At 52.5% G+C, this 25,490-nt stretch overlaps 2 protein-coding genes across 5 annotated transcripts in view; one reads left to right on the forward strand and one right to left on the reverse strand.

Annotated features, from left to right (window-relative positions):
- Window positions 1–2,276: 2,276 nt before the first annotated feature.
- Window positions 2,277–21,946, forward strand: CTPS1 (CTP synthase 1). Its single transcript, XM_050326203.1, has 19 exons — window positions 2,277–2,395; window positions 2,982–3,158; window positions 3,604–3,774; window positions 4,411–4,511; window positions 6,159–6,275; window positions 7,643–7,726; window positions 7,976–8,056; window positions 9,726–9,877; window positions 11,313–11,445; window positions 12,817–12,905; window positions 13,770–13,864; window positions 14,376–14,438; window positions 14,929–14,972; window positions 15,716–15,812; window positions 16,062–16,117; window positions 16,202–16,298; window positions 16,584–16,728; window positions 19,209–19,299; window positions 20,380–21,946. Exons 2-18 carry the CDS (start codon window positions 2,993–2,995, stop codon window positions 19,291–19,293), a joined length of 1,776 nt encoding a protein of 591 aa, XP_050182160.1. The 5' UTR covers window positions 2,277–2,395; window positions 2,982–2,992; the 3' UTR covers window positions 19,294–19,299; window positions 20,380–21,946.
- Window positions 21,947–23,005: 1,059 nt separating this feature from the next.
- SCMH1 (Scm polycomb group protein homolog 1) overlaps window positions 23,006–25,490 on the reverse strand; it is a 66,256-nt gene continuing 63,771 nt past the window's right edge. For all 4 annotated transcript variants that reach the window (XM_050326170.1, XM_050326169.1, XM_050326167.1 and 1 more), the window contains one exon: window positions 23,006–24,782. In XM_050326170.1, coding sequence (XP_050182127.1) covers window positions 24,657–24,782 — 126 coding nt within the window. In that variant the 3' untranslated portion in view covers window positions 23,006–24,656. The remainder of the gene's footprint in view (window positions 24,783–25,490) is intronic.

The raw sequence follows: 25,490 nt of genomic DNA on the forward strand, positions 1-25,490 counted from the left end.
AACAAGGAAGTTCAAGTGAGTATTTGAGAATTCCAGCCTATTCATTCCTTGCATAATCCCAGTAACACATTAACATTCCCCAGAGCTATGCCAGTCCTCCCAGCAGTGCTTTCCAGTTAATTTGTTTCGTTGTTAATCACATCCGGTTAAATAAACAGAGCGGATCCATTTCATCTCATTTCACATTTCTGAAAGGAAAATATTCAGTCTGTATTTCACTGAGAGCTGAGAACAGGGCACTGAGAGAGCAAAATTTACTGAGGCAAAATTAAGGGTGCAACACACAGACACAGACACACATACACACATACCTTCCCTCGCTTCTCCTCCAAAAAGTTGATGTAATTTTGCATAAGTTGAGATATTTGTGATCTGACTTTTCTGGGTCACTGTTATTCCACACCATTTAATGTTCACAATAGCTCCCACTGAGTGCAGTTCTCTTCTGAGCACCACGGGATGTCCAACCCCTGAGGCCTCAATGAGGCACTGAGAGAGGGATTTGTGTGTCCAAAAGGAGATGCTCACATTTAGATTACACAACCCCCCCCCAGGTAAGGACTTGCCTTCAGTCACAAGGCATGGGTCTTATGGCCTACTCATGAAATGGGAAAAGGTGGGATATCCAGACCCAGCCCTGGGAGAGCTCAGCCTCTCTGTGCCTTGTTGGGATGTGCCCTTAGATAGGGACAGCCTGAGCACAGGGCAGAGCACAGGCACACCCTTCCCTGCTGGGCACTGTCACCCTATCTCACTGGTCCCACACCCAGCACCAGCATTCCTCAGAAAAGCTGCTGGAAATGTTTGTCTCACTTAGGAGCTACTTGCAGAACAGAAGAAAGCAAGAGGGGCCCTTCACGCAGGAAGAGATCAGCACAGCCAGGCAATTCTGCCAGCAAATGCTTCCTCCAGGGTGGCACCAGGCCCTGGACTCCTGTGCACACTGTGCAGGTCACTGTGCCATGGGGGAGAGCCCTGTCCCTGGGAGAGCAGGAGACAGCTCTGCCCACAGAGCTGATCAACACACAGGGCACCGTGTCCATGGAGAAATGTGCTGGCAGAGGAGACCAACAATGACAGAATCCACCTCAGGAGCAGCTGAGGGAGCTGGGGGAGCTCAGCCTGGAGAAAAGGAGGCTCAGGAGGGGGGACCTTCTGGCTCTGCAACCTCCTGACAGGAGTGGAACCAGTGGGGGTTCAGGCTCTGCTCCCAGGGAACAAGGGACAGGATGAGAGGAAACCACCACAAGCTCTGCCAGGGGAGGCTTAGATTGGATATTAGGGGAAAAATTCTTCACTGTGTTAAGTAAGCTTCCTGATACTCTCTGGCAGTCACAGTCCCAATGCCAGGTGCTTCAGCTGCTGGGACTGAAGCCCCTCCAGTGACCCAGCAGAGTCACTGACTCCCCTCACACCCCACACTCACATAGTGGGTTTTCTCACCAGTTCCACTCCAGGTTTCCCCCAGCAGAGCCTCAGATGTCTCATTCCATAAAGCATTATTATTCATGGTGCAGTAACACAGAAACAGCTCCGAGCTGGTGCCTCAGAGGAGGGACCCTGAGCAAAGGATCCCTGGGCTTTTATACCCTCCCAGTCCACGAGTGAGCAAGCCTTGCTGTTCCTCCCGAGCCCCCTGCTCCTGCCTCCCTCTCCATGTCCATCCACCTTGCTGGCATCACTCCCTTCGTGCCCTTTGTTACCCCAAAGGTTGGCAGTTCAGGGCCTGTCTCGAGCTCCTGCCCAGAGCTCAGTCTGCATCTCAACCCGCAGCTTGCAGACTGATTTCCTGCCCCAGGCGTGTTCCTCAGCAGAGGGACGGGCGGTCAGGCATGGCTCAGGATGCCCAGGGCAGTGGCGGAATCACCGTCCCACGATGCGCTCAAAAAACCTATGGACGTGGCACCTGCGGGCGTGACTTAGTGGTGGGCTTGGCCCGACAAGGGACAAGAGGACACAGTCTCACGTTGTGCTCGGGGAGGTTCAGGTTGGACACTGCGGAAACTTCTCCACTGAAAGGATCGTTCAGCCCTGGCACGGTGAAGTTGCCGTCCCTGGATGTGTTCAGAGAAGGTGTGGGTGTGACACCTGGGGACATGCGGTGGCCGCGGCAGCGCTGGGAGCACCGCGGCCCCACAGATGTTAAAGGTTTATCCCACCCCGATCCGCTCTGAGGGCTCTGAGGGGACCGGGGCGGGGCCGAGGGGGCGGGGCCATCGCAGGGCCGGCCCCGCCCTCACAGTGCTGCGCACGCGCCGAGGGCAGCCGCGCGTGCGCCGCGCCGCGCGCCGGCCTCATGCGCTGCCCCGCCGAGCTGCAGGGGAGCGGCCCCGCGCGCGCCCCGCACCGCCCGCACCCCCCCCGCCCGCGCAGTGAGCGCGCCCGGCCCGCACGGGTGAGAGCGGCGGGCGCGACCACCGGGGCCGTGCGGAGGCCCGGACCCCGCGGGGCTGCGGGGGGGACACGGGCGGCTTAGGGGGGACAGCGGGCACAGGCTCGGCGGGGCCGCGGCTGTGGCGGGAATTTGTGGCGGGAGGAGCCGGGAGGAGGGGACAGCGGGGACCGGCCGTGAGGGAGCGGGGCACAGCGGGGACCGGCCGTGAGGGAGCGGGGCACGGCGGGACCGGCCGTGAGAGAGGGGCACGGCGGGGACCGGCCCTGAGGGAGCGGGGCAGAGCGGGGACCGGCCCTGAGGGAGCGGGGCACAGCGGGGACCGGCCCTGAGGGAGCGGGGACCGGCCCTGAGGGACCGGGGCAGAGCGGGGACCGGCCGTGAGGGAGCGGGGCACGGCGGGACCGGCCCTGAGGAGCGGGCACAGCGGGGACCGGCCCTGAGGGAGCGGGGCACGGCGGGGACCGGCCGTGAGGGAGCGGGGCACAGCGGGGACCGGCCGTGAGGGAGCGGGCGGGGGAGCGGCCCGGGGGTCGCTGCGGGCAGTGTGGAGCCCCGCGCTGAGGCGGTGCCGGGTGTGCCGGCCCAGGCGCGGGGCAGATGAAGTACATCCTGGTCACGGGCGGGGTGATCTCGGGCATCGGCAAGGGGATCATCGCCAGCAGCATCGGAACCATCCTCAAGTCCTGCGGGCTGCATGTCACCTCCATCAAGATCGACCCCTACATCAACATCGACGCCGGCACCTTCTCGCCGTACGAGCACGGTGAGTGCCCCGCGGGCGGGTGGCCCCGGCTGGGTGCGGGCTCTGCCGGCTGGTCCCGGGGCTTGGCCTGGAAGGCGCCATCCCTCCATCCATCTATCCATCCCTCCCTCCATCCATCCCTCCAACCCTCCCTCCCTCCATCCTTCCATCCCTCCATCCTCTCTGCACAAACCTCTGTGCCTGCTCCTGGTGTGGCTCCCCGGACCGAGCCTGCCAGCGGCCCCGGGCTGGCTGGTGGGGCTGCAGTGCCCCAGCCCCCAGCAGAGATGTGCCTGGGGGGCTCAGTCCCCACTGCATTAGTCCTCTGTTGTATAAGGCTTGTAGTTTTATTTGCCACTCCCAAGCTTGCTGTGGCAGTCAGAGAAGGCGTTTCTTTGCACTGGATTCTCCCATTTTTGCTGTGGACTGTTTGCCATGTGTGCTGTGCCCATCTGTGTGTGTGCAGGGGAGGTGTTTGTTCTGGATGATGGAGGGGAGGTGGACCTGGACCTTGGGAACTACGAGCGCTTCCTGGATATCCGACTCACCAAAGACAACAACCTGACCACGGGGAAGATCTACCAGTATGTCATCAACAAGGAGAGGAAAGGAGACTATCTTGGCAAAACGGTCCAGGGTAATGCAAAGCCTGTTTCCTGGTCCTTAGAAATACGTCCTGTAGTTCAGTTATCCCTGGATGTTTCTGTTTTTCATCTTCACTCTGCACAATCCTACTTGTTGGGACTGTGCTGGATTTGGGTCCAGCTGTCTAATGCAGCCAGTGGTAAATGTGAGCAGATGTAGACTAATACTCCTGGGGGGTGGTTGTGAGCTGGATAAAATGGTTATTGCTTTTGGTGACTGGTGTGTCTTTAGAGAACCCAGAGGATCTTTGAGGGTCAGATCAGTCCTTTCCCATTTTAACCAGTCTCCACAGCTGGTTTGCATCAGGACTTTTACAAACAGTTAAAAACAGAGTAACTCTCTCTGCTTAGAGCAAAGAACAGTTTGTACTTAAATCTTTCAGATTAAAGGGAATGTTCCTTACATGTGTTTAAATTCAGGCAGGATTCCATTTCCTGCCAAGGCACTTGAAAGTCGCAGCCAAGAATAATCACTTCAAAAATGCATAGTTCTTTAAAGACACAACTCCCTGCTCAAGCCATATGGGAAGCCCTGGCTGGTGACTGTCAGTAATTTGCTCTGTAATGAGTTAAGAGGGAGAAATGTGTGTATGTGGGGGTTTTAATCCTTGCCTGGCTTTCTTTTCCAGTTGTTCCCCACATCACAGATGCCATACAGGAATGGGTAATGAGGCAGGCACGGATTCCTGTGGATGAAGATGGCATTGAACCCCAAGTTTGTGTGATTGAGGTTTGTAACTGGTAAAAAAAGGATAGTTTTGTTTCTTGTATGGAGCAAACTGAACCATGTGCGTATTTTGCATAGTAAATTTTCTTTAAGAAATGTTCCACTTTGCATGCTATTGAATGGGTATAAAATCCCCCTTGTTGACTTGACTTACTGGGGCTAATCTTTTGAATTGCAACACTCTCTGTGAGCAGTGACAGGACCCTAGAGAAGGACATGAAGCTGTTTCAGGGCAGGTTTATATTGGATCTCAGGGAAAGGTTCTTCCCCCACAGGCTGGTTGGGCACTGAACAGGCTCCCCAGGGCAGTGGGCACAGCCCCAAGGCTGCCAGAGCTGCAGGAGGGTTTGGATGATGCTCTGAGGGACAGGGGGGAGTTGTTGGGGTGTCTGTGCAGGGTCAGGAGTTGGATGGTCCTTGTGAGTCCCTTCCAGCTCAGGAGATTCTGTGAGCTAACCTGTAGAATGAATTTTACCTCTTGTAACTCAATATGCCACAGTCTGAGTTAATCGTGCTGTGCCCTCTCCTTCCTTGGTGGATGGAGGGAGAGTAGGGACATCTCCCTCTGGAAGGAGTTGTCTTTTCCTCTCAGCAGTAAAAGGAGCCTTGGAGTGACCAGTTCAAGCATAGACCTGGGACAGGGAATGGCACAAGTTAGTGGTGACAAACCATGCAGTTTGCAGTGTGTTTATGGAATGTTTCTGCTGCCAGAGGAGATGGAGTAGGGCAAAGGCTGAGACTGCTGGGATATGCTAACACAGGAAAGGGAGCTTGTCACAGTGCCCAGGTCATGGTGACTTAGGGCTGTGCCTGCAGCTTGAGTGCCAGTTTGTGTGCCAGGATCACAAGCTCAGGTCTGAAGCGCTGAGGAGACACTGTCTGACGAGGGATGGGAGGCTCCAAGTCTTGCTTTTGTTCCTGCCTTTGTATAAACACACTATATAGTTCTTAAAACTTAGCAGAAATTTTGCTTCTCGGTGCCAATCATGTTCATAAATCATAATTTTAATATCTAAATCTTTTCCCTGAAGAGAAAGTGGAGGTAAAACTGATGTCTCTGAAGAGGTGCTGCCCATATCAGAAGCTGGTTTTCTTGTGCCTTTTTGATTTTTAGGGAAATGATGAAGGAAAAATAATAGTTGGAGTAGATTGGAGGCTGTGGAAGTAGTGCATACAGGTGGCAAATCCTGGTGCTTTGCATGGAATAGGATCACAGAATATCCTGAGCTTGGAGGGGACCCACAGGGACCATCCAGTCCAACCCCTGGCTCTGCACAGACACCCCAGCAATCCCACCCTGACCCTCAGGGCATTGTCCAAACCCTCCTGGAGCCTTGAGGCTGTGCCCACTGCCCTGGGGAGCCTGTTCAGTGCCCAACCAGCGTGTGGGGGAAGAACCTTTCCCTGAGATCCACCCTGAGCCTGCCCTGACACAGCTCCAGCCATTCCCTGGGGGCTGTCCCTGCTCCCCCAGAGCAGAGATCAGAGTTGCCCCTCATGGGGAAGCTGTGTTGGTGTTGATGCTCCTTTGGGGAATCAGAGGAGGTGCTGAGGAGATATTTGTTTGTTATTATATATATTTTCATGTGCTGTAGCCCAGGCCTTCCAGGGGCCGTTTTGGTGCTGAATTTCCCTGTGTGTGTGTTCCAGCTCGGGGGCACGGTGGGTGACATCGAGAGCATGCCCTTCATCGAGGCCTTCCGCCAGTTCCAGTTCAAAGCCAAGAGAGAGAACTTCTGTAACATCCACGTCAGCCTTGTTCCCCAGGTGAAACACTTTGGTGCTCAGAGGCTTCCTCAGACCAAAACTTGCTTCCTAAAATAGGTGTTTCTGAAGTGCTGTACTCTGGGTACTGTTACTTCTGTATTTCTGTGCAGAAATGCAGAGATTACGTAGTTACCTATTAAGTCTGGCAGGAAGAGAACAGAAACTTTTAAAAAGTGTGCAAATGTCTAATAAAGGCTTGGGAGTTGCAGCAAGGGCAGTTTTGCATCTTTAACTGCTGTTTTTTTCTCTGTGGAATTGTCTCCTAGCTTTTGCAGATGAACTTGACTTTCAGGGCTGAAAGCTTTCACTTTCCTTTCCTTTGCATGGCCTGTAAAGCCACTTCTTGGCCGTTTAGGCATTAATCAGGTCATATTCCAAGCTCTTCCTGGAGTTCCCTAATACTTTCGTTTCTGTTTGCTTTCCCCTTCCCCCTGCAAGAGTTACATTAGCTGTTGCTCATGAAATATGCTGGGTTACTTTTGAAATTTGAAAATATAATATTTTGAGAGATAATCTGGTTGGTTTTTTTTGCCCCAGACCATGTTTTTAATGTGATTCGATCTTTAACTGTAGTTTCATAGACTGTCACATCTGACTGCTGTGTGAGCCATAACAATCTGAGGGGCTCTTGGGTCAAAGATAAACCTAAGAAAAGGTACTATGAAAGTGGTGCTTTGATAAGAATCAATTAATTAGGAATCAACAAAGAAAAACAAAATATCTTTGTGTGCCAAGCAGGTGAGGTGAGCTCCAGTTAATACCAAAAGTGTATGAACATGCTTTATGCCATATAATGCCTGATACAACCTCAGCTGTATTATCTACTCTGGTTTTGGAGACAATTTGCAGTCCTAGCTAAACAAAAAAAAAATCTCTAGTGCAGGAGTCATTGCTGAAAAAAACTTTCTGTGGTTATGCTAAATTTGGGCGAGCATGAGCATTCCTTGTGTTGGAACTGCATTTGACAGAGCAGATTGATAGTTCCTGGAGTACAGATCAATCTTTGTTCTCTTCTTCTCCCTCTTTCCCCCTCCGTGCAGGCCAGGTGATTTACAGAGAAAAATCAGAAATATAAAATATTTGGTATTTGTTGGAAGCAGTGGATAAACCTCTGTCCCTCTCCTTCCCATGCTCCAGTGCAGACCTGCTTACTGGGCAGAACTGGGACTGGGGTTTGTGCTCCTTGCTTTCAGTCTTGGAGATTAAAATGGCAGCACACAGGGGTGCATAATGTTCATGTGATTTGTGCAAGAACTGAGTCAAAGCTTTTGCAAGATTAATAGAGTGGACAGTCGTGATTAGCCTGATGAATCATTGCTGCATATCATCCTAATCTGATGTACTGACTCCTGCTCTTCTCTGCCCAGCCAAGCTCGACAGGAGAGCAGAAGACCAAACCCACCCAGAACAGTGTTCGTGAACTCAGAGGTCTCGGCCTCTCCCCAGATCTGGTAAGGTTTGTTGCACGACTTGGAATTAAAAAAGGCACTTCTGGTATGTTGCAACAACATTCTTGTCTGAATAATGCTTAAGTTGAGAGCTCTTGTGTACTGGTGATAAAAAAGGAAAAGTGACTGAGTTGGTCTGTTTTCCCTCAAATCACAGAGACTGTACAAAGTCAGCTCTTTTTATAGGTTTATGGCATGAATGCTCGAGTACTTCTGTTCTGCCTCACAGCCCTGACGTTGCTGCTCTGTTAGATTGTTTGCAGGTGCTCCACTCCACTGGATACCTCAGTAAAAGAAAAGATTTCCATGTTCTGTCATGTTGAACCAGAACAGGTAAAGATTGTTTTCTGCACTTCCTGGCAGTGGATATTCCAGCTGTTTCTCAGACACTGAGGGGAGTTTTATCTGAGTGTAGTGGTTTTCTGTTCTAGCTCTGTGTTTTGGTAGCTGCATGATTAATTTGCTGCTTTGTCTTACCTACCTTCCTTCCACGTGGACCTGGTGCTAAACCAATCCTTTCTGTACCTAGCACCCAGCTTTTCTTATAAAGTAGTGTAAGCTTAGAGAATCCAGTGGAATCCAAGGTTATTTCTGAACAGCTGTTTTGACTTTATTTGTCCTTCCACATTCCTTCTGTATTCAAGAAGAATGAGATTTTCTAGTATTTAGAGGCCAAAGAGTTGCCCAAAATTAAGTTTAAAGGATACACGACTGTATTTTGTACACTGCTCTTCTGCCCAAGATTTCATGAGAAGAGATTGCACTGAGAAATTGAGGTGGGATTTGGGAGGAGCATTGATTTACTTGAATGTATGTGCAGAAATTCCATGTTAGCATGATCGTTCTTGTACTGAGACTCAGAGCACAGTCTGGGGTGGACCTTGGAAAATAATCAAAAAGTCTGTAGGCTGAATATTATTAGCACTTTCCAATCCAGCTGGAGCTTGAAACATTTTGTCTTTTAGTGAAAGACTTGAGTGTCTCTTCACAGTCCCAGGTTCTGTCAAGTCATTTTAATTAGTTTGCTCTACAACAAGACCAAACTTGACTCCTGCACATTCAGGTACCGCTTGAATTCACTGCTAATTCAGAATTAGCTGACAATGATGTTGGTGTGTTACCAGTACAATATCTACCTCATGTTGGCCAGGAATTCAAAATAAGCTGGCCCTTGTCACTGTCTGGGAAGTTTAATGCAGTTCTATGTAGTTGTTGCTCTGACTGCAGTTGTGCTTGGATTGAGAGGTAAAACAGTCCTGGCTGTAGAGGAGGAAAATGTGCAGCCAAGGGGCTTTGACTGGTGCAGTGCTGAACTCTGCTTTCATTTGAGTCAGGAGAAATTAGGATTTAAAAATTGTGCCACTGTATTTTGGCTACCTAAAGGACAGCCTCATTCTTGATGGACAGGTGACAGTTGTCCAGAGCCATGTTTTCCAAGGAAGCCCATTTCAGTGAAGTGGAACTGTTGATGCAGGTTTTCCTCCTTGACCTAAGGATTCTTTGCTCTTAATCATTTAATCCTAAACTGGATAAAGGACACCCTGTAAAATGTATTGCTCTGTTGGGATCACAGATTTCCCTGGGTTGAGATCAAATTGGGAGCCCTGTAACCAGGAAGGAGAGTGAAGGGAAGCAGGAAGCTGGGCTTGTGGCAGTTTGGCTGTGGTTTCAGTTGGGACTCTGTATCACAGGAGTCTCTTTGAAGTGTTCTTTGAACTTTGCTGTGTGCTCACATAACTTGCCAAGCAGCTGTGCCTTTCCTGCTGCTGGGTTACTGTTTTATAGCCCTTCTCAAGGAGCTCCAGGGAGCACTAATACCTTCCCAAGCATACGGAGACTAATATTTAAGCTATTCCTGTGTTGCTCTGTTCCTAAACACGTTATTGCCTCGAAGTTTGGGTGGTTTTCTGCTATAGACAGGAACACTCTTGAGTGTCTGTCTAAAAGAATTGCCCAGGCACTGGGTGCCTGTGTTCTAATGGCACTTGTGTTTTGTGCACAGGTCATCTGTGTTCATGATGTCTCCTCTGTCTACCGGGTTCCTCTGTTGTTAGAGGAGCAGGGGGTTGTTGATTACTTCAGGCACAGGCTGGACCTTCCCATCGAGAGGCAGCCCAGGAGGATGCTGCTCAAGTGGAAGGAGATGGCTGACAGGTGAGCTGGGCACGTGGAGTTCAGGCTGCAGATTGGTGTCTCAGCTGTTGGTGGTGAGGGGATGAGTGTTAATTCCTGTTGCTCAGCTGTTCTCAGGTGCTCACACTGTTCTTTTCTCCTTGCTCAGAGCCCCATCCAAACCTTGAATGTTTCCAGGGATGGGGAATCCACAGCTTCTCTGGACAGCCTGTGCCAGTGCTTCATCACTCTCACTGTAAAAATGTTCATCCTTATCTCTAGCCTAAATCTCCTTCTTTTAGTTTAAAACATCACCCCTTGTCATAGCACAACGGGGCTACTGAAAAGTCTGTCTCCATCTTTTTCATAAACCCTCTCACTCACAGGCTGCCGTAACATCTCCCTGGAGCTTTTTTTCCTCCAGGCTGAACCATCCCAGCTCTCTCAGCCTTTTCCCATAAAATCCTGTGAGACAAATTTCCTGAGATCCTTATCTTGTGGTTGATAATATAAACTGTCTGTGTCAAACCCAATCTGAAGTAATTAAAAGCTGGACAGCTCTGCCCTCCCTTTTTATACAAAAAACTCTCTTAACGTTACAAAGTGTTACAAAATCTTTTGTGGACACATCAGGAATGTCAATAAAAAGTACCTTTGAGTGTGCTTTCAGGCAGGTGAGACAAGTGTTTGGTACCTGTTCTGTCTGAGAATCCTTGGACACTGGATTTTTTTTTTTTTGGTGAGGAACAGACTCCCTGTTTGGGGGGGAAATAGTGAAGAGTCTTTTCAGTTGACATTCAGGCCCTTACCTTCTTATAAGAGATTAGTTTTCAAGATCTGGATGTTTCCCTTTATTTCTGTGCCTGACACAAGCCAGGCCTGTCTGACATTCCCTCTTGATGGGGAAAGCCCTTGGTACCAAATGTGTTGAAAGTACCTGGCAGTTCTGAGATAAACACTGAACAAACCCTTGGCTGTGGCCAGCAATGCTGTGTAAATCCCATGCTGGGGTTGCAGGTGTGGGCAGCTCAGCCCTAGGACTGCAGAAGTCCCTTCTGTGTTTGCAGCTGCTGCAGTGAACTCAGCAGCACCGTGGGAAGATCCTGGGCAGTACAAACACACAGCGAGCTGTGCTTTGATCCCTGTCACTGCAGCCTTTGAATGTGATACAGCTCCCTGAAAACACACTTTGGGTTGGATCTGCTCAAAATGGCTTTTCAGCAGAGGGAGAAATGAGTTAATTTATATGTGGCTTTCTGCAACTGTTTTCCTCTGTCATTGCTTTGACTTTGATCTTGCTTTGATGTGTTTGAATCATAATTATTATAAAAGGTCACTCTTCCAGAGTCGTCAGCTCTGCTGGACACACTTTGAAGAGCCCAACTGTTTGTTCCTTGAAAAGCTGAACAGAATGTGAGTGAATCTCATCCATCTCCTGTTACTGATGGAATACCCCTTGTGTTCTGGTTTTCTGCAGGTACGACCGTCTGCTTGAAACGTGTTCCATTGCCCTCGTGGGCAAATACACCAAGTTCTCCGATTCCTACGCCTCTGTCATCAAAGCCCTGGAGCACTCTGCACTGGCCATCAACCACAAACTTGACATTAAGGTGGGGCTGGTTCTGTGTGTGCAGAAAAGATTCCCCCCCTCACCCATCTTCCACCTGCAGTGCTGCCCATCCTGGTTCAGACACTCACAGACCCGGAGACAGTAAGGGAGAAGCGATTCAGCCAGGGAGGTGCCAAATTGTCCCTGGGTTACAGCCTCAAAACAGCTGTTTTCAGGCCCAAAATGGCTTCAGAGCAAAGCAGCCTCTCATGCTGTGAGCTGTACGAGGTGTCTGTAGTGGATGGAAACTCCTCAGTGCTCAGGACTGGAGGAAGGCACTGTCTGCTTTAATTTCTGACAGTTGTTGCAAGTGAGCCTTTTTTAGGGTTTTTACCATTAACCTTGTGGTACTCACAGCTTTTATATGCTCCTGCCTCAGGCTTTATTAAGGTTTTCATGCTGGTTTGGCTGTGTAGATGTTTTTCGGGGTCTTGGTCATAGCTGGGTGCTCTGAAGAGGTGAAACATGTATCTGTTGCCAGAAATTTTACTTTCATTTAAATATACTATTTTTAATGTTCAGCAGTTTTATGTTGCCAGTGAGTCACTGAAATAGGTGGTTGCTTTATAACAGCACTGGTCTAGGTTTAGAATGCCTTTCGACTTCCAAAACCAGTCAGTACAAGTGAGAAGAATTAAAACAAGACTGGTGAAGTGCAAACCCTGCATGAGCAACTGTGGGTAGTCCCTGACACAGCTGTATCTGAGTGGTTCAGAAGGGGAGTGAGTTCTGCAAACCCTGGATGTGGAGATCTTATGTTAAAGAACTGACTAGCAGCACTGCAACCTCCCCCTCCCAAAAAACCCCTAAAACCAACCCAACAAAGTGGTTGTTTTAAAGGGTTAGCAGCCTGCCAGAACATCCAGGAGTTGAGGTACTGGAAAAATTGCAGGTTTTTTTCCATGTTCATGACACCCTTTAATTACAGAGGCCTGTGTTTTATCACATCCTATTTTCTCTGCAGTGCTTCTTGAAGAGGATGCATTTTTGAGAGAGTGATCCAGTTTTTCCTTGCTGTGTGGTGGTTTGTGTCTGCTTGGCCCCGTGTTCCCACCTCGCTGTGTTCCAGTCACACCTCCCATTTAACATTGGAGTCTGGGGCTCACAGGCTCCTTGTCACAGCAGAGCTGCAGAGAGGGGAGGAAGGAAAAATCCTGGCTTGTGTTTGTGCACTGATGGTGGGATGGTGGGGAAAGCAGTTCTGTTGGCTGACAGATGGGAAATCAGCCCAGAAAAAACACAAGTATCCATTAGGAAACAAATGCAGAGCTCTCAAGGAGGAATGATGCTATCTTAGTTTAATTGGATTTCAGGAGATGCTGTGCACCCCTGTGGCAGTGTCTCATCATTCTTGTTTTGGATTTCCTCCCAGTACATTGACTCTGCTGACCTGGAGCCCGACACGCTGCAGGAGGAGCCCGTCCGCTACCACGAGGCCTGGCAGAAGCTATGTGGGGCTGAGTAAGACTCTTCTTCCCTGGCCATTTCCTTGGAGCATGGCTGATAAACCTGCTGCTGCTGACAGCTTTGGAATCAAGGGCCTCCCTGGAGACTCCTTTCTTAGGCTCTGCACCAGCACTGACGTGGCCCCACACGCCCGTCAGGGACATTGAGGATAGGATGTTGAATGGAGAATTGTTAAATAAGTGAGGGAGGGGGTGAAAGGCAGCAGGGGGGAAATGATCATGCAGGTGAGGATGTGCCCAGACTCGCCTGCATGATCAGGGGGAGACAGGGTGAGAGGAAATGAGAAAGGAAAGGTCCTGATAAAGGCTGTTAAAGCCAGGGTGGGAATGGAAGGTGTAAATGGGGTATAAAGTTCTTTAAAGTGTGAGAAGGTAGCATGCAGAGGAGAGCCAAAGAGTTAGCACAAGGGGGCCTGTTACCCCTCAGGGTTTGGGTGGGATCAGGAACCTCCTGCAGAATTTGGTGTTTTGACAGCCTGGCACTGCAGCCAGTGGCTTCCTCAGGACAGGCCTGGCTGGGTGATGTGTCTGCAAACACATCTGGTGCAGAGCATGAGTCCCACACCATGAACCATTCCAGTATGGTAACTTGTGTTGTATTTGGGATCTCTCTTGGGAGGGTGAAATTGGCATTTAGAAAGTATTTCCCTGGCAGTTCAGTGACATTTTATGTGACTGTTCACATGAGGCCACTTGGAAATGGTGCTGCAGCCAGGCCTTGCCATGAAGGCTGCTTCAGAGCCCTTTTCAGGAGGGAGGTCTTGCAAGCCCAAAATTTTATGGGAGGGAGGTGGTACAAGGGTTTGGGGGAACGACACTGGTGATCCCATGTGAATGGAATGTCTTCATCCTCATGCAGTGGAGTTCTGGTTCCTGGTGGATTTGGTGTTCGAGGAACAGAAGGCAAAATTCAAGCTATTTCCTGGGCAAGAAAGCAGAAAAAACCCTTCTTAGGTGAGAAACATGCTTCATCCTTAAGAAGAAATAAAGCAAGGAAGGAGGCTGAATAACAGCAAGAGCTCCCCCAGTTTTCTTTGGTGTGCAGTTGTGAAGGAGGGAGGGCAGTGATCTGTGCTCAGCAAAACTGGGATTGCAGCCTCAGCCCAGTGAGCTCTGAAGTGGTGGGAGCTGTCAGGGATGGGATGACAAGGAGTCTGTCATGAGGGGATGGGGGTCTCAGAGGAAGTTTCAGAGGGGGCTGTAGGGATCCTGGCACCGAGAAATTTATGCCTGCATTTCAGTGAAGTGGCTCTGGGGAGAGACTGGAACTGATGTGTGAGCAGTGTGTGGGGAAGGGGAGGGCAGGAAAGCTGCTCAGGGTACAGCCCCTAAATGCCAGTCAAAGGTCTGCCTCGTGCAGGTTTTCCTGTGGTTCAGGATGCTCAGTGAAGGGGTGTGTGCTTTGCACTGTGGGCTCAGAGGGGCTTGTCCTGACTCGATCCATGTCCTGCCTTTCCTTCTGCAGGAGTCTGTCTGGGAATGCAGTTGGCCGTGGTGGAGTTTGCTCGCAGTGTTCTTGGCTGGCAAGGTAATGGCTCAAAACCCTTCCTGCCTTCTGCTCACATCTTGGATTGCCTGAGTAATAGCTGTGATTTTTTTTTTTTAAATACTTGTAACTTTTAGTGTTTCCCATCTCCTTTGCTAATTCAAAGGAAAAAGAACAATTGCTCTGAGTCTCACCAGGAGTAAGCGTGGGGAAAAGATGTTTCTTGGAGCATTCTGCTCCCTCCTTCCCTGCCTTTATTTCTGTATCTGAAGCTGTTGAATGTGTGTTTTTCCTGAATGACCCTTGTTGTTCATCAGTGACTGCATGAGGTGGGTTCCCCCAAGATTGCAGCCTCTGAAATGGGCACCAGACAGTGCTGACAGCCCTGTTCCTGCTCCCTGGGATGAGCTCTGTGCCTGTGAGGGGCTCAGCATGGTTGGGGATGAGAAGCAGCTGAACCTGGGGCAGGTCCTGGAGCTGCCTGTCGTGGTGTGAGGGAATTTGGTTGTAATTGCTGATTGTTTCATTGCAGATGCAAACTCGACAGAATTTGACCCCAAAACTGCTCATCCAGTGGTGAGTTTATGGTGATCTGCTTGTAATATCCTTAAATTCTGTACCAGACTGCTCTGCACATCCCTTGGTTATGTTTGTCCAGAGAAGCTGTGGCTGCCCCAGCCCTGGAAGTGTCCAAGGCCAGGTTGGATGGGGCTTGGAGCAACCTGGGCTGGTGGAAGGTGTCCCTGCCCATGGCAGGGGGTGGAAATGCATGAGCTTTAAGGTCCCTTTCAACCCAAACTGTTCTGTAATAGTCATAATGAATTCCTTGGAACACTTGTGGACAGATTTTTGAACCTGCATTTCGTAGCCTGCAGGCTCTGTGTGCCTCATAACAGTGTCCACCATAGTGATTGTCTTCTGCTGTAACTCAAAATGCCACTCAAAAGGAGAAAGTCCTCAAAAACCAGCCTGTGAAGTTATTTATCGAAGTATAAGTGATTGGGGATTTTGTTTCTGTACATGTAGTTCAGTAAATAGCACAGTATTGGTGTGTGGGACCTGTGTAGACTCTGACTTAGGGGAAAGCTTCCTGAATATCCACAAACCTTCCATGTGTTCTGTGCAGCCTTTTTTAGAGTAACTTGGCCAACTAACCTGGCTCTTGCTCTGCCTTGTCAAGACACTGTTCCTTGGGGTAGTTTGCTTGTTTTTGACATGGATGTTGATGAGGCTTTTCCAACCCCTTTATTGTTTCAGAGTCTGTCTGGGACTGTTATTCCTCCCCCATTCCCACCTTCCTCTCCCAATGTTCTTCACAGGTCATAGACATGCCAGAGCATAACCCTGGGCAAATGGGGGGGACCATGAGGCTTGGCAAGAGGAGGACACTCTTCCAAACCAAGAATTCAATCATGAGTAAGGCACTTCTTCTCTCTTCTGGAAATGTTTCCTGGGAATGGCATGCTTGTGTGGTGGGTATGGGGAAGTTAGACCTGGGAATGTTAAAGCATCCTTAAATGGCAGGTGTTCAGACTGTTCCAGTAGGGAAATGGAAATGGGGGAATTTAGTCCCCTCCAGAAGGGTCAGGTGCTGATGGATGCTGTTATATGGATGTGTTCACACTTGGTATCACTGCTGTAAGGAACATCTTCCTCTTGGTGCAGGGAAGCTGTATGGAGACCATGATTTCTTGGAAGAGAGACACAGACACAGATTTGAGGTAAAAATGTTCTGGTAGGTATTGAGCTTTTCTGTGTGATCCAGACACAAGAGATCATGGCTTTTCTTGCTTCTGCTCTTCCAGGTCAATCCAGAGTTGAAAAAGTGCTTTGAAGAACAAGGTCTGAAGTTTGTAGGGCAGGACGAGGAGGGAGAGCGGATGGAAGTGGTTGAGCTGGAAGGTGAGTCCTTAAGCAGTTGGTTTGTGGGCGTAGGATGGACAAGGGAATGTGGTTGGAGGGTAATTGAGCAGGTTTTTTTCTTTTGTGGGACCAGACCAGAGTCTCAGAGTGATTCCATCCATGAACTGACAGTAAAGAAAGAATCCCACGTGCCTGTCCATTTAGGGACAAAAGGCAGGTTAGAAGCAACACTTGGCCATCATCAGGGCTTCAACACGATCAGCATTTCAGCTGCAGCTCAGCCAGAGGCTGGAGAGATGTGACCTGAATGTTTTCATTTTGCAGAGCACCCTTTCTTCGTCGGTGTTCAGTACCACCCTGAGTTCCTCTCCAGGCCCATCAAGCCATCACCCCCGTACTTTGGGCTCCTCTTGGCATCTGCAGGGAGACTCACCCATTACCTGCAGAAGGGCTGCAGGCTCTCACCCAGGTGGGTTAAGAAGGACCCCCCTCAGCCCTGTCACAGGTGCTGCTCCCTGCACCACAGATGGAAGATCCTCTAGGCACAGTTTTCCTGGGGATAAGTGGTGGTGTTGCAGCTCCTCTTCTTTCCACTCTTGCTGTGAGGGCTCTTGTCTGGTGTGTTGAGGCTGACTGGGGGCACAGAGCTGTCCCTGGCTTTGGGGAGAGGGGACCTGCAGCCTCGTGCTGCAGGTCAGGGGTGTTTGGGGAAAGTTGAGCCTTGTCTTTTAGATGAGTGGAGACCTCGTGGGCTTTCCCCATGTTCCTCGTACAAGTCCCAGGTACAGGTTGATCTGTAAGAAACTTGTTGCTGCTGCTGGTTTAAAGAACAGGTCCTGGTGGTTGCAGCCTCATGTTTTTTTCTGCTGACTTCAGTTTTCTTTCAGTGTGCAAAGCAGCTGATGTTTTGGGTAGGTTTAATGGTGCAGTTACTTGTGCTGCTGCTCCCCAGTGCTCAGCACTTGGGCACTGTGCAACAAACACCCACCACTTGCTGGTGATCCTTCTCCCCCTCCCAGAGAACAGTGAGGAGCTGCTGAGTGCTGAGGCACTAAACAAAAAACCAGACTAAGTGCAAAGGAGAATTAGCACTGTCTGTATCAATCCCAGGCAAATGCAATACCCAGATGGAAGTGTTGCCTCCGTGTGTTGGCAGCAGGGCAGTCAGGTGAGTGTGTCAGGGGAGCTCCTTGTGTGATGGTCACTCATTTCAGTGAGGGTTGAGGGATATTTTAATTTCCTGCTTTTGCACACCTGAGTTTGAAGTGGCTCCTCACAGCAGAGGAGCTGAAGTGTTCTCTGTGCTGCAGCATCCCAGGGGTGTGTTGGCTGCTCTGGGAATCTCTTGTGTTGGGGTCACAGCTGGTTTCATGGCTGGCATGTAACCTAAAAGTATTGGTGGCAGTTGTAGGCCTGTGCTCCCTGTTCTTCCTGTCATCACCTTTTCAGGTGGGTGTCACTGCCCTGTGATGAGGCTCCATGTGACACTGAGCCAGGGGACACTCTGTACCCCTGAGCAGGGGCCTGGGCTGGAGCAGGAACCTCATGAGGCTCAGCAAGGGCAAATGCAGAGCCCTGCATCCAGGGATCCCCCAGTGACAGGGGCCAGGACTGGGCAGGGACAGCTCTGCTGACCAGGGACTGGGGAACAGCAAGGGAATGGGAAACAGCAGTGGGCAAGGGCAGTGACAGAGGGACAATGGACAGCATCCTGGGCTGTTTGGGGAGGGTGGATGCATGGACAGCATCCTGGGCTGTTTGGGGAGGGGTGGATGCATGGACAGCATCCTGGGCTGTCAGAGTGAGCACAGCCAGGAGATGGAGAGAAGTGATGGTGTCTCTTGGCATTTGTTAGAGACCCCATCAAGAGCATTCTGTGCAGTTTGGGCTCACCCAGCACAAGTCAAGGATGGATCAGTTGGAGATGATGGATCAGTTCCTAGCAGAGAGCTGCTAGGAACAGGAAGCTCAGGAGAACTGGCCCAGTGAGCAGAGGCTGAAGGAGCTGGGCTTGGTTAGCCTGGAGAAGGGAAGACTATGGGGGACCCAAGAGCGGCCTGACAACACTGACCAAAATGTTACCAAAGGATAAACAGGATCTTTACAGAAGTGCATGAAACTCAAATAAGAGGTCCTAACAGGATATAAGGAAAAACATCTTCTTGATCTGACTCGGATCAGTCACATGTTATTGGTGTCCTTTGCCCAGAGAGGCTGAGCAGTGCCCATCCTTGGGAAACTCCAGGATGTGACTGGATAAAGCCCAGAGCAGCTGTGTCAGTCTGTCCCTGAGTGTATCTGTCCTGAGCTCCCTTCCCAGATGGATTATTTTGTGGCTCTCAAAAAGCTGTTTAATGGATTAAAAGCAATCAGTTGGTACTGGGGAGCTGATAGGGCTCTTCTCCACGTAACCAGTGACAGGACAAGAGGAAATGGCTTCAGGTTGTGCCAGGGGAGGCTCAGGTTGGGTATTAGGGAAAATTTCTTCACTGAAAGGGTGGCCAGGTGTTGACACAGGCTGCCCAGGCAGTGGTGGAATCACTGTCCCTTAAAGTGTTCAAAAAAATGTGCATGTGGCACTTGAGGACATGGGTTAGTGGTGGCCTTGGCAGTGCTGGGGGAACAATTGGACTGATGCTCTAAAAGGCTTTTTCCAACCTTAACGATTCTGTGATTTCATGAAATAGTGTCTGATGGCTGGTTAACCAGGCTCCTGTTTAATTAATTTCATTTAGAGTAACTTTGCCTTCCAAAATGCCTGTTACACCTGTAATCATTTCAGTTCACAAACCTTAAACCAGGTGCTGCCCCAGCCCTGTTTCCTGAGGAGTGGCTGCACTGGGCACTGTGTGTGCTCTGCTGTTCCCCCTGAGCTGGCAGCACCCACACCAAGCCCCCCTGCCTGCTGGTGCAGATGGGGGTGCTCCCTAACCCCCCTGTGCCCTGCAGGGACACCTACAGCGACCGCAGCGGCAGCAGCTCCCCCGACCTGGAGATCACCGAGCTCAAGTTCCCCTCAGTGAATCACGACTGATCCCTGGTAATGTTTAGTGATCTCAGCCTCTTCCTTGGGGAGAAAATTACTTGCCCAGTCTTTTCTCCTGGCATCTGACTCTGAAATTTGGAAGGCTGGCACGCCAGGGGTGTGCTGGTGCTCACGTGTTCCAGCTGTGCTGAGGGCTGGGCTGTGCCCCTGTGCAACACATGGGGGTGGTGTTCCCTTAGCAAACTGACACATCGTGAAGTATAAATACACAGGCAGGGGTTTGGGATGAAATTCAGGTTAAGAACCAGAGCACCACTGGAGCACATGCTCCTGAAAATGGGGGCAGAACTGAGCAAGGGCTTCCTGGATTTGGGAAGCTCAGTATTTTGGGAGCAGTCTCTCACTGATGTCAGAGAATGTCTTGGAAGTAGCCATCCTGCCCATCTTCTGGGACAGCAGTCCCTGTCACACCAGAGGCTCGAGCTCTGGTCTGTAATGGCTGCAGATGTGAAAAATGGATGTACAAGGAGGGGACACTGAAATCTGGCACTCAGACTGCACCAGCAGAACAGGCAGACTCAGATGTTAAGGGAGTTCTCCCTCTGTGCAGCAGATGATCAGGGATGTGACCTTCTGCTCTGGCTGGTTTGTGTGCTGGCTTTGGAGGAGTTGAGCAGCATCTTTGGGGTGAGAGCAGGGCCCCACTGCTGAGTGCCAGGGGACCCTCCTCTCCCTTGCCTTGGTCTAACAGGCACTTCCAGAGCTCACTGCAGAGGGAAAACAGAGTCAGCCCCTGTGTGGCACAGGAGTGCTCCCCACCACTGGGCACAGGATTGGGACGGGATGCTGGGATCACTGGGTACTGGGCTGTTCCACAGCCTGGTACAACACTTCAGAGCTGAAGAATTCTCCCTGTAAATTTTTATCCTAAAGATGCTCTGAACCTTTGGCTCCCTGACAGCATCCCATGTGCTCTGGAGGCTTGGGGACTGCCCGGGTGAAGCTGTAGGAGAGGGGCAGTGGCAGTGTGGGTATCCCCAGGGACACGTCTCAGCCTGACTCCAGTGCTGTGCAGCTCCAGCCTGTGGCTCTGGGCCATCAGTAACTCCTGCTCTTTTTCTCTCTCCTCTCCAGGTGTGTCCCTGCTGCAGAGAGGAGTCTCTGGTTCTCCAGGCATTCTTACAGCAATAGCTTCAACACCCTCAGCTTTGGGCTTTCCTGACTTCTTACGGGTTTATAATTTTCATTCTGAGATCCTGTCCCTTATTTCCTCAGCTCTTCTGTCCTTCCTTTATCTTCCATGTAGATCCTGCTTCTTTGTGGAGGAGAGTTCACACAGACTCCTCCATTTCCTTCAGTTCCTTCAGTTTGCACCAGCTTGGAGAACAAAGCAAACTGTGGGCTCTGATGTGTGTGGGGGAATCCCATGGCACACGTCCTTCCCAGCACAGGGAATGCTGGCATCAGGGTGCCTTGGACACTGACAGTGGAGTTGCTTTCTCCAGCCTTTCTGCTTCCTCCTTGCTCTTTACTTACTGGTGAAATGATGTGGACGGCACAAGTTTTGGGGTTTGGCTCAGTGCCTGGGCCGGGCTGCGCTGCAGAGGAGGGCTCTGGGCAGCTGCATGCAGCCTTTCTGTGGGTTTTTCTGGGGGGGGGGGAAAGAAGGATGATTTTTTCTTTTTTTTCCTTTTTTTTTCCGTGGTATTTCCAAACCTTTGGCATTGGTGCTCTCGGTGCATTCGTTGCCACAATGAATTTGTAACCAGGAACATTCTCCTGGAATAGTGTTACTCTGGAACACGGTCAGCTCTGCCTGACGTGTCACTGCAGGGATGTGATTAACTGGGATCAGGTTGGGGGGGGGTGGAAAGCAAAGCTGCCAGGAAAGCCCTGACCCAAGGGGTCCGTGCTCCTGGAGCTGCTCCTTGGGCTGGGACACTCCAACCCCTTGCATCAAGGGGGAGGTGTACAGTGAACCACTGAACCACTTCCACTGCTGCCTTGAGCTGCTCCTGCTGTCCCTGGCCTTGGACACAACAGTTCCTGGTGCTTTTTCATGGATTGGAAGCAGAGCCTTCCATTGCCTTTCTGTACAGTCGGAGCCGTGTGTCCTGTGCTCCCGCCTTCCCAAGGGCTGTTCTGAGGGAGGGCGTTCCCCACCCCCGGTGCTGCCCGGCTGGGGTGCTGGGCGTTGCCGTGCAGTGCTGGGGGATGCCCTCCCTGGTTCCCTGCTCGTGCTGCTGTGGAACACCGTGTTTGGCTGTTGGGGATCGAGAGGAGAGGAAGGGATGAAGAGTTTCCACTGTCTGAGGTGCCACGCGCTCAGAACTCGGCAGGGTGCGGGAGTTGGGGGAGAGCTGCACAGTCAGACCTGGCTGAGCCACGTAACTAAACCCTGCCCTGTCCCTCCTCGCTGATCTCCTCCCCTTGCTTTAGTCCTCAGTTGTTTTCAATATTCCCTGTAAAGCTGCTGTGAACCCGGAGAGCTTTGGGCATTCTTCGTGTGCCAGTTCCAGCTCTTCTGGAGGAATGATTGCGTTTGATGCTCTGGTACTGCCCAGCCCCTGCCCTTGGCGTGGGGCAGGGTGAGATTGTTCCTCAGCTGCAGCACAACTGTTGTTTTCTTTCTCCTGAGATGTTTTTGTTTTGGCCAAAACTGTGCCACTGACTCGGTCATTAAACGCTCATTTGTAACGAACTGCACAGGAGCCCCGAGCTCGTTCTGTTCCTGCCCTGCTCGGAGGGAGGGAGGGAGAAGGGATTGAGGTACAACTCAAATGAGTCCTAAGTCAGGGAAAATCTGTGAACTGCATTCGCAGTGGTTTTAGATGTGGATTTCCGAGGTGGAGCTTCCGTCCAGCAGCAGAGAAACCTGGGGAACCTGTGCTGAGCCTGCATATGAGTCAGTTCCTAATGGAAGAGCGAGGCAGGGTTTGTCCCTTCTTCCCCCGCAGCTGGGATTGTTGGCCAGACACCCCAGCAGGGCTCCTGTTGTGGGGAGAGGGCCGGCCCCCAGGCAGCCCTGAGCCCCCCGGGCAGGGGCAGTGCACCCAGGGGGTGGGGGCTCTGCCGTGGTGCTGTGCAGGACCAGCCCTGCTGTGGGGTCTGCCCGGGCCCCCTCTGGCCCCTCCCGTGGGACGGAGCAGCCCCTGAGGGCCCACAGGGGCTCCGGGCCGTGCCCAGGTGAGGGGGCCAGGCCATGGCACTGCTGTGCTGGGGAGCACAGCGGGGGCTCGGAGCTCACTGTCCCCCCCCTTCTCCTCCCTCCCCCGGGGACTGAGAGCTCATTGTCCCCCCTTCTCCCTGCCCCGTGTGGCTGCAGGTGCTGTCGGCCCACGCCGCTGCCTCAGGGCCCTGCGGGGCAGGGCTGAGCTGTGCTGGCAGCGATGGCTTCAGCGGCTCGGCCGGGGCTGCTCCTGCCCTGACACCCCCCTCAAGCTCCAGGCAGGAACAAGGAACTGCAGCAGTCCCTGCCAGCACCGCGGAGAGCGAGAGGGGGACCAGCCTGGGGGGACGAAGGGGCTGGGCGGAGATCGGGAGGACACGATGTCATCCCTTCGCCACCCTGCGAGTGTCGCTCCGCTCCCCTCGGCTCCGGAGGCAGGGCAGGCGGGCAGGGCAGGTGGGCAGGGAGGGAGGGCAGGAGAGGCAGCCGCGGGTCTGTCCTGCAGCAGCACCCACTGCCTGTCCCTTCGCCCCCCCCGGCAGGTGCCTGTGGGAGCCACTGCAGGGCCCAGCCCAGAGCACAAACAGCGGGGAGGAACTTGGTATCCTTTTATTTATAAACAAATCAAGGTAAAATAAGTGCAGAGGAAAGCACTGGCTTACCCTGCCAGGCCCCGGGTGCAGCGGGACCAGCGCGGGTCACACCGAGGGGTGTCCCAGCACAGGCTGCGCTCTGTCACAAAGAGCCTTTTGCCTTCTCAGTACTTTGGGGGTTGGGGGATTTTTTTTTTTTTTTTCAACTTTGCCCCTTAGGGGTAAACCTGACCCAGTGCAAGAGCCTGGAGGGTTGGTCACCGCGGGGGCCCCTCGAGGCTGGCGGGGGGGCCTGAGCTGCGGCTCTGGATGCAGGGGGTGAGCGGAGGGCACGAGGAGCAAGTGCTTGGAGTGGAGATCCCGTCCCAGCCCTTCGGTCCCTGCAGGGGCAGCCTGTGCACGTGTGGGTCGGTGCTGGGGGTGTGTGGGGACACAGCAGGGTCAGCCCTCGCCTGCCCCTCCAGCCCTGCCCCAGCTCAGCCCGCTCGGGGGTCCAGGCAGCCCCTGCCCCACAGGCAGCCCCGAGCTGGCAGCTGCTGCCCCGGGACACGGCGGTGGCACAGCCCGTGGCCTCCACACTCCTCTTGCAGCTGCAGGAACGTGTCTGGGACCGTAGGAACTGCTCAAGTGCCATCAAAAATAAATACATTAAACTGCCTGAGACCAACAGGGGCCCGGGGCAGGACAAAGCCCTCACAGGAAGAGCAACATCGGGGTGGGTCCCCAGGATCCTCTGGGAAGACCCAAAACCCTCTCAACACGCTGAGCTGGGACGGACCAAAACTCTAGAGGAGCAGGAGTGCCCCTGGGAAGACAAACCTTGGCAGCTCTGGCTAAAAATCACCAAGAGTTGCGAGTTCAACATAGGTAGAAAAATCATCTCATCGCTTTAAACACACAACTCCTTAGTAAAAAAAAAATCCCAAAAGAGAAAATTAAAAAAAAAAAGGCGAGAAGGATCAGCCGAGTCCTGCAGCATCCAGGCAGCTCCAACCCATGCCAGGGGCACCCCAGCCCCGCTCCCCGGCTCTCCCAGCTCACTCCACGCTCTCAGCCAAGGCCGTGTGGCCTTTCCAGTCTGGAATAAATATGGAGGCCTCCACCCCCAGCCTGGTGTGCCCAGCTGGAGCTGGGCTGGAAGCCAGGGGCAGGCAGAGCTCAGGGGGTGAGTGGCCCGCGGGCTCCCCACGGGTGTGGAAGGCAGGGACGGGGTGGTCGATGCTCCGAGCTCGCTGTGGTGCCGCAGGGCTGAGCCCAGTCAGGGGCACGGCCCCACTGCAGCCCCGTCCAGCCCCCCATGCCCCGAGCAGGTGACAGGGAGGAGAGGTGGTGCGAGTGCCCAGTCCCCACAGACACTGCCCAGAGCTGCTGCTCCATCCCAGGCAAGCAGGACCGGGAGCCCACGGAGGAGTGCTGGGAAAGACCCTCTGCTTCCAACAGGACACCCATGGCTCGAGGCTGGTGTGAAGCCCAACTGTGCCAGGCTCCCTCCCGGGGAGGGCCGGGCTGTCAGCGAGGTGTCCGTCTGTCCGTCTGTCCGTCTGTCCGCGGTGTAAATGGGGTGTGTGCATGCGAACCTGTTGGCAGGTGAGCGCGGGTGGGGGTGGCCAGGAGCGGAGCTTCCGGGATCTGTCCTGTCAAGTGTCCTCTCAGAACTTGCCTTGCTTTAGCTTGTCGATGTGGTAAGTGAGCTTCAGGGCTGGCCCCAGCTTCAGCCCCATGTACTTCATCATCATGTCACTCCGCAGCAGGAGCAGGGCCTTCCCGTCGATCTCCTGCACGGAGGGAAACAACAGCGCTTGTGGCGGCCCCTGGAAGCCCCATCCCTGCCCACTGAGCCAGGCCAAGAGGCAGCAGCAGGGCTGGGGGTGAGCCCTGCTCAGCAGCATCCCAGCAGGGACATCTCAGCGTGGCCAGCACTGCATCCACCCTGCTCCAGCACAGGGCTCAGCCCCACAGCCCACGTGCGGCAGGAAATCTGCTGGGGGATCAACACCCAGGAGCCTTGGCCAGAGGGGCAGCAAATCCTGAAGGGAGGTAGGGAGGGAAGAAAAGGGAGGTTTTGCTGACAGGGGAACGATGGAGGCAGGGGAGCGGTCCCTCACTCCAGGGCACTGTCACCCCAGCACAGGAGCAATGGTGACAACAGCCCTGCCACGACACAGCCCTGAGGCACAGATGAAGATGGAGGTGAGGGAACAGTCCCGAAACTCAAAGAGCCTGCACTATGTGATTGGTTATTAGGAAAAATTTCTTCCCTGAAAGGGTGGTCAGGTACTGGCACAGCTGCCCAGGGTAGTGGTGAAATCACCAGCACTGGAAGTGTTCAAAACACATGTGGATGTGGCATGTCCCACCTGAGGCTCAGGAGGGGATGGATCATGAGCTTAGAATAACCAGGGAACAGCTCTGTCCTTGGCATCTGCAAGTGGAAGTCTCCCAGTCCCTCTCAGTGCTCCTTTCCATGACCCAGTCCAGGCTGG

The sequence above is a fragment of the Myiozetetes cayanensis genome, unplaced genomic scaffold (genome assembly GCF_022539395.1).
Source record: "Myiozetetes cayanensis isolate MyiCay16 unplaced genomic scaffold, myiCay2020 scf31, whole genome shotgun sequence".
Classification (NCBI taxonomy): Eukaryota; Metazoa; Chordata; class Aves; order Passeriformes; family Tyrannidae; genus Myiozetetes; species Myiozetetes cayanensis.

Bases quoted from the DNA above. Each gene is read 5' to 3' on its own strand.
- CTPS1 (XM_050326203.1), top strand. From the start codon at position 2,993: ATGAAGTACATCCTGGTCACGGGCGGGGTGATCTCGGGCATCGGCAAG. The intron at 9,878-11,312 runs GTGAGCTGGGCA...GGTTTTCTGCAG, and splicing joins TGGAAGGAGATGGCTGACAG to GTACGACCGTCTGCTTGAAA. The intron at 14,439-14,928 runs GTAATGGCTCAA...GTTTCATTGCAG, and splicing joins CAGTGTTCTTGGCTGGCAAG to ATGCAAACTCGACAGAATTT.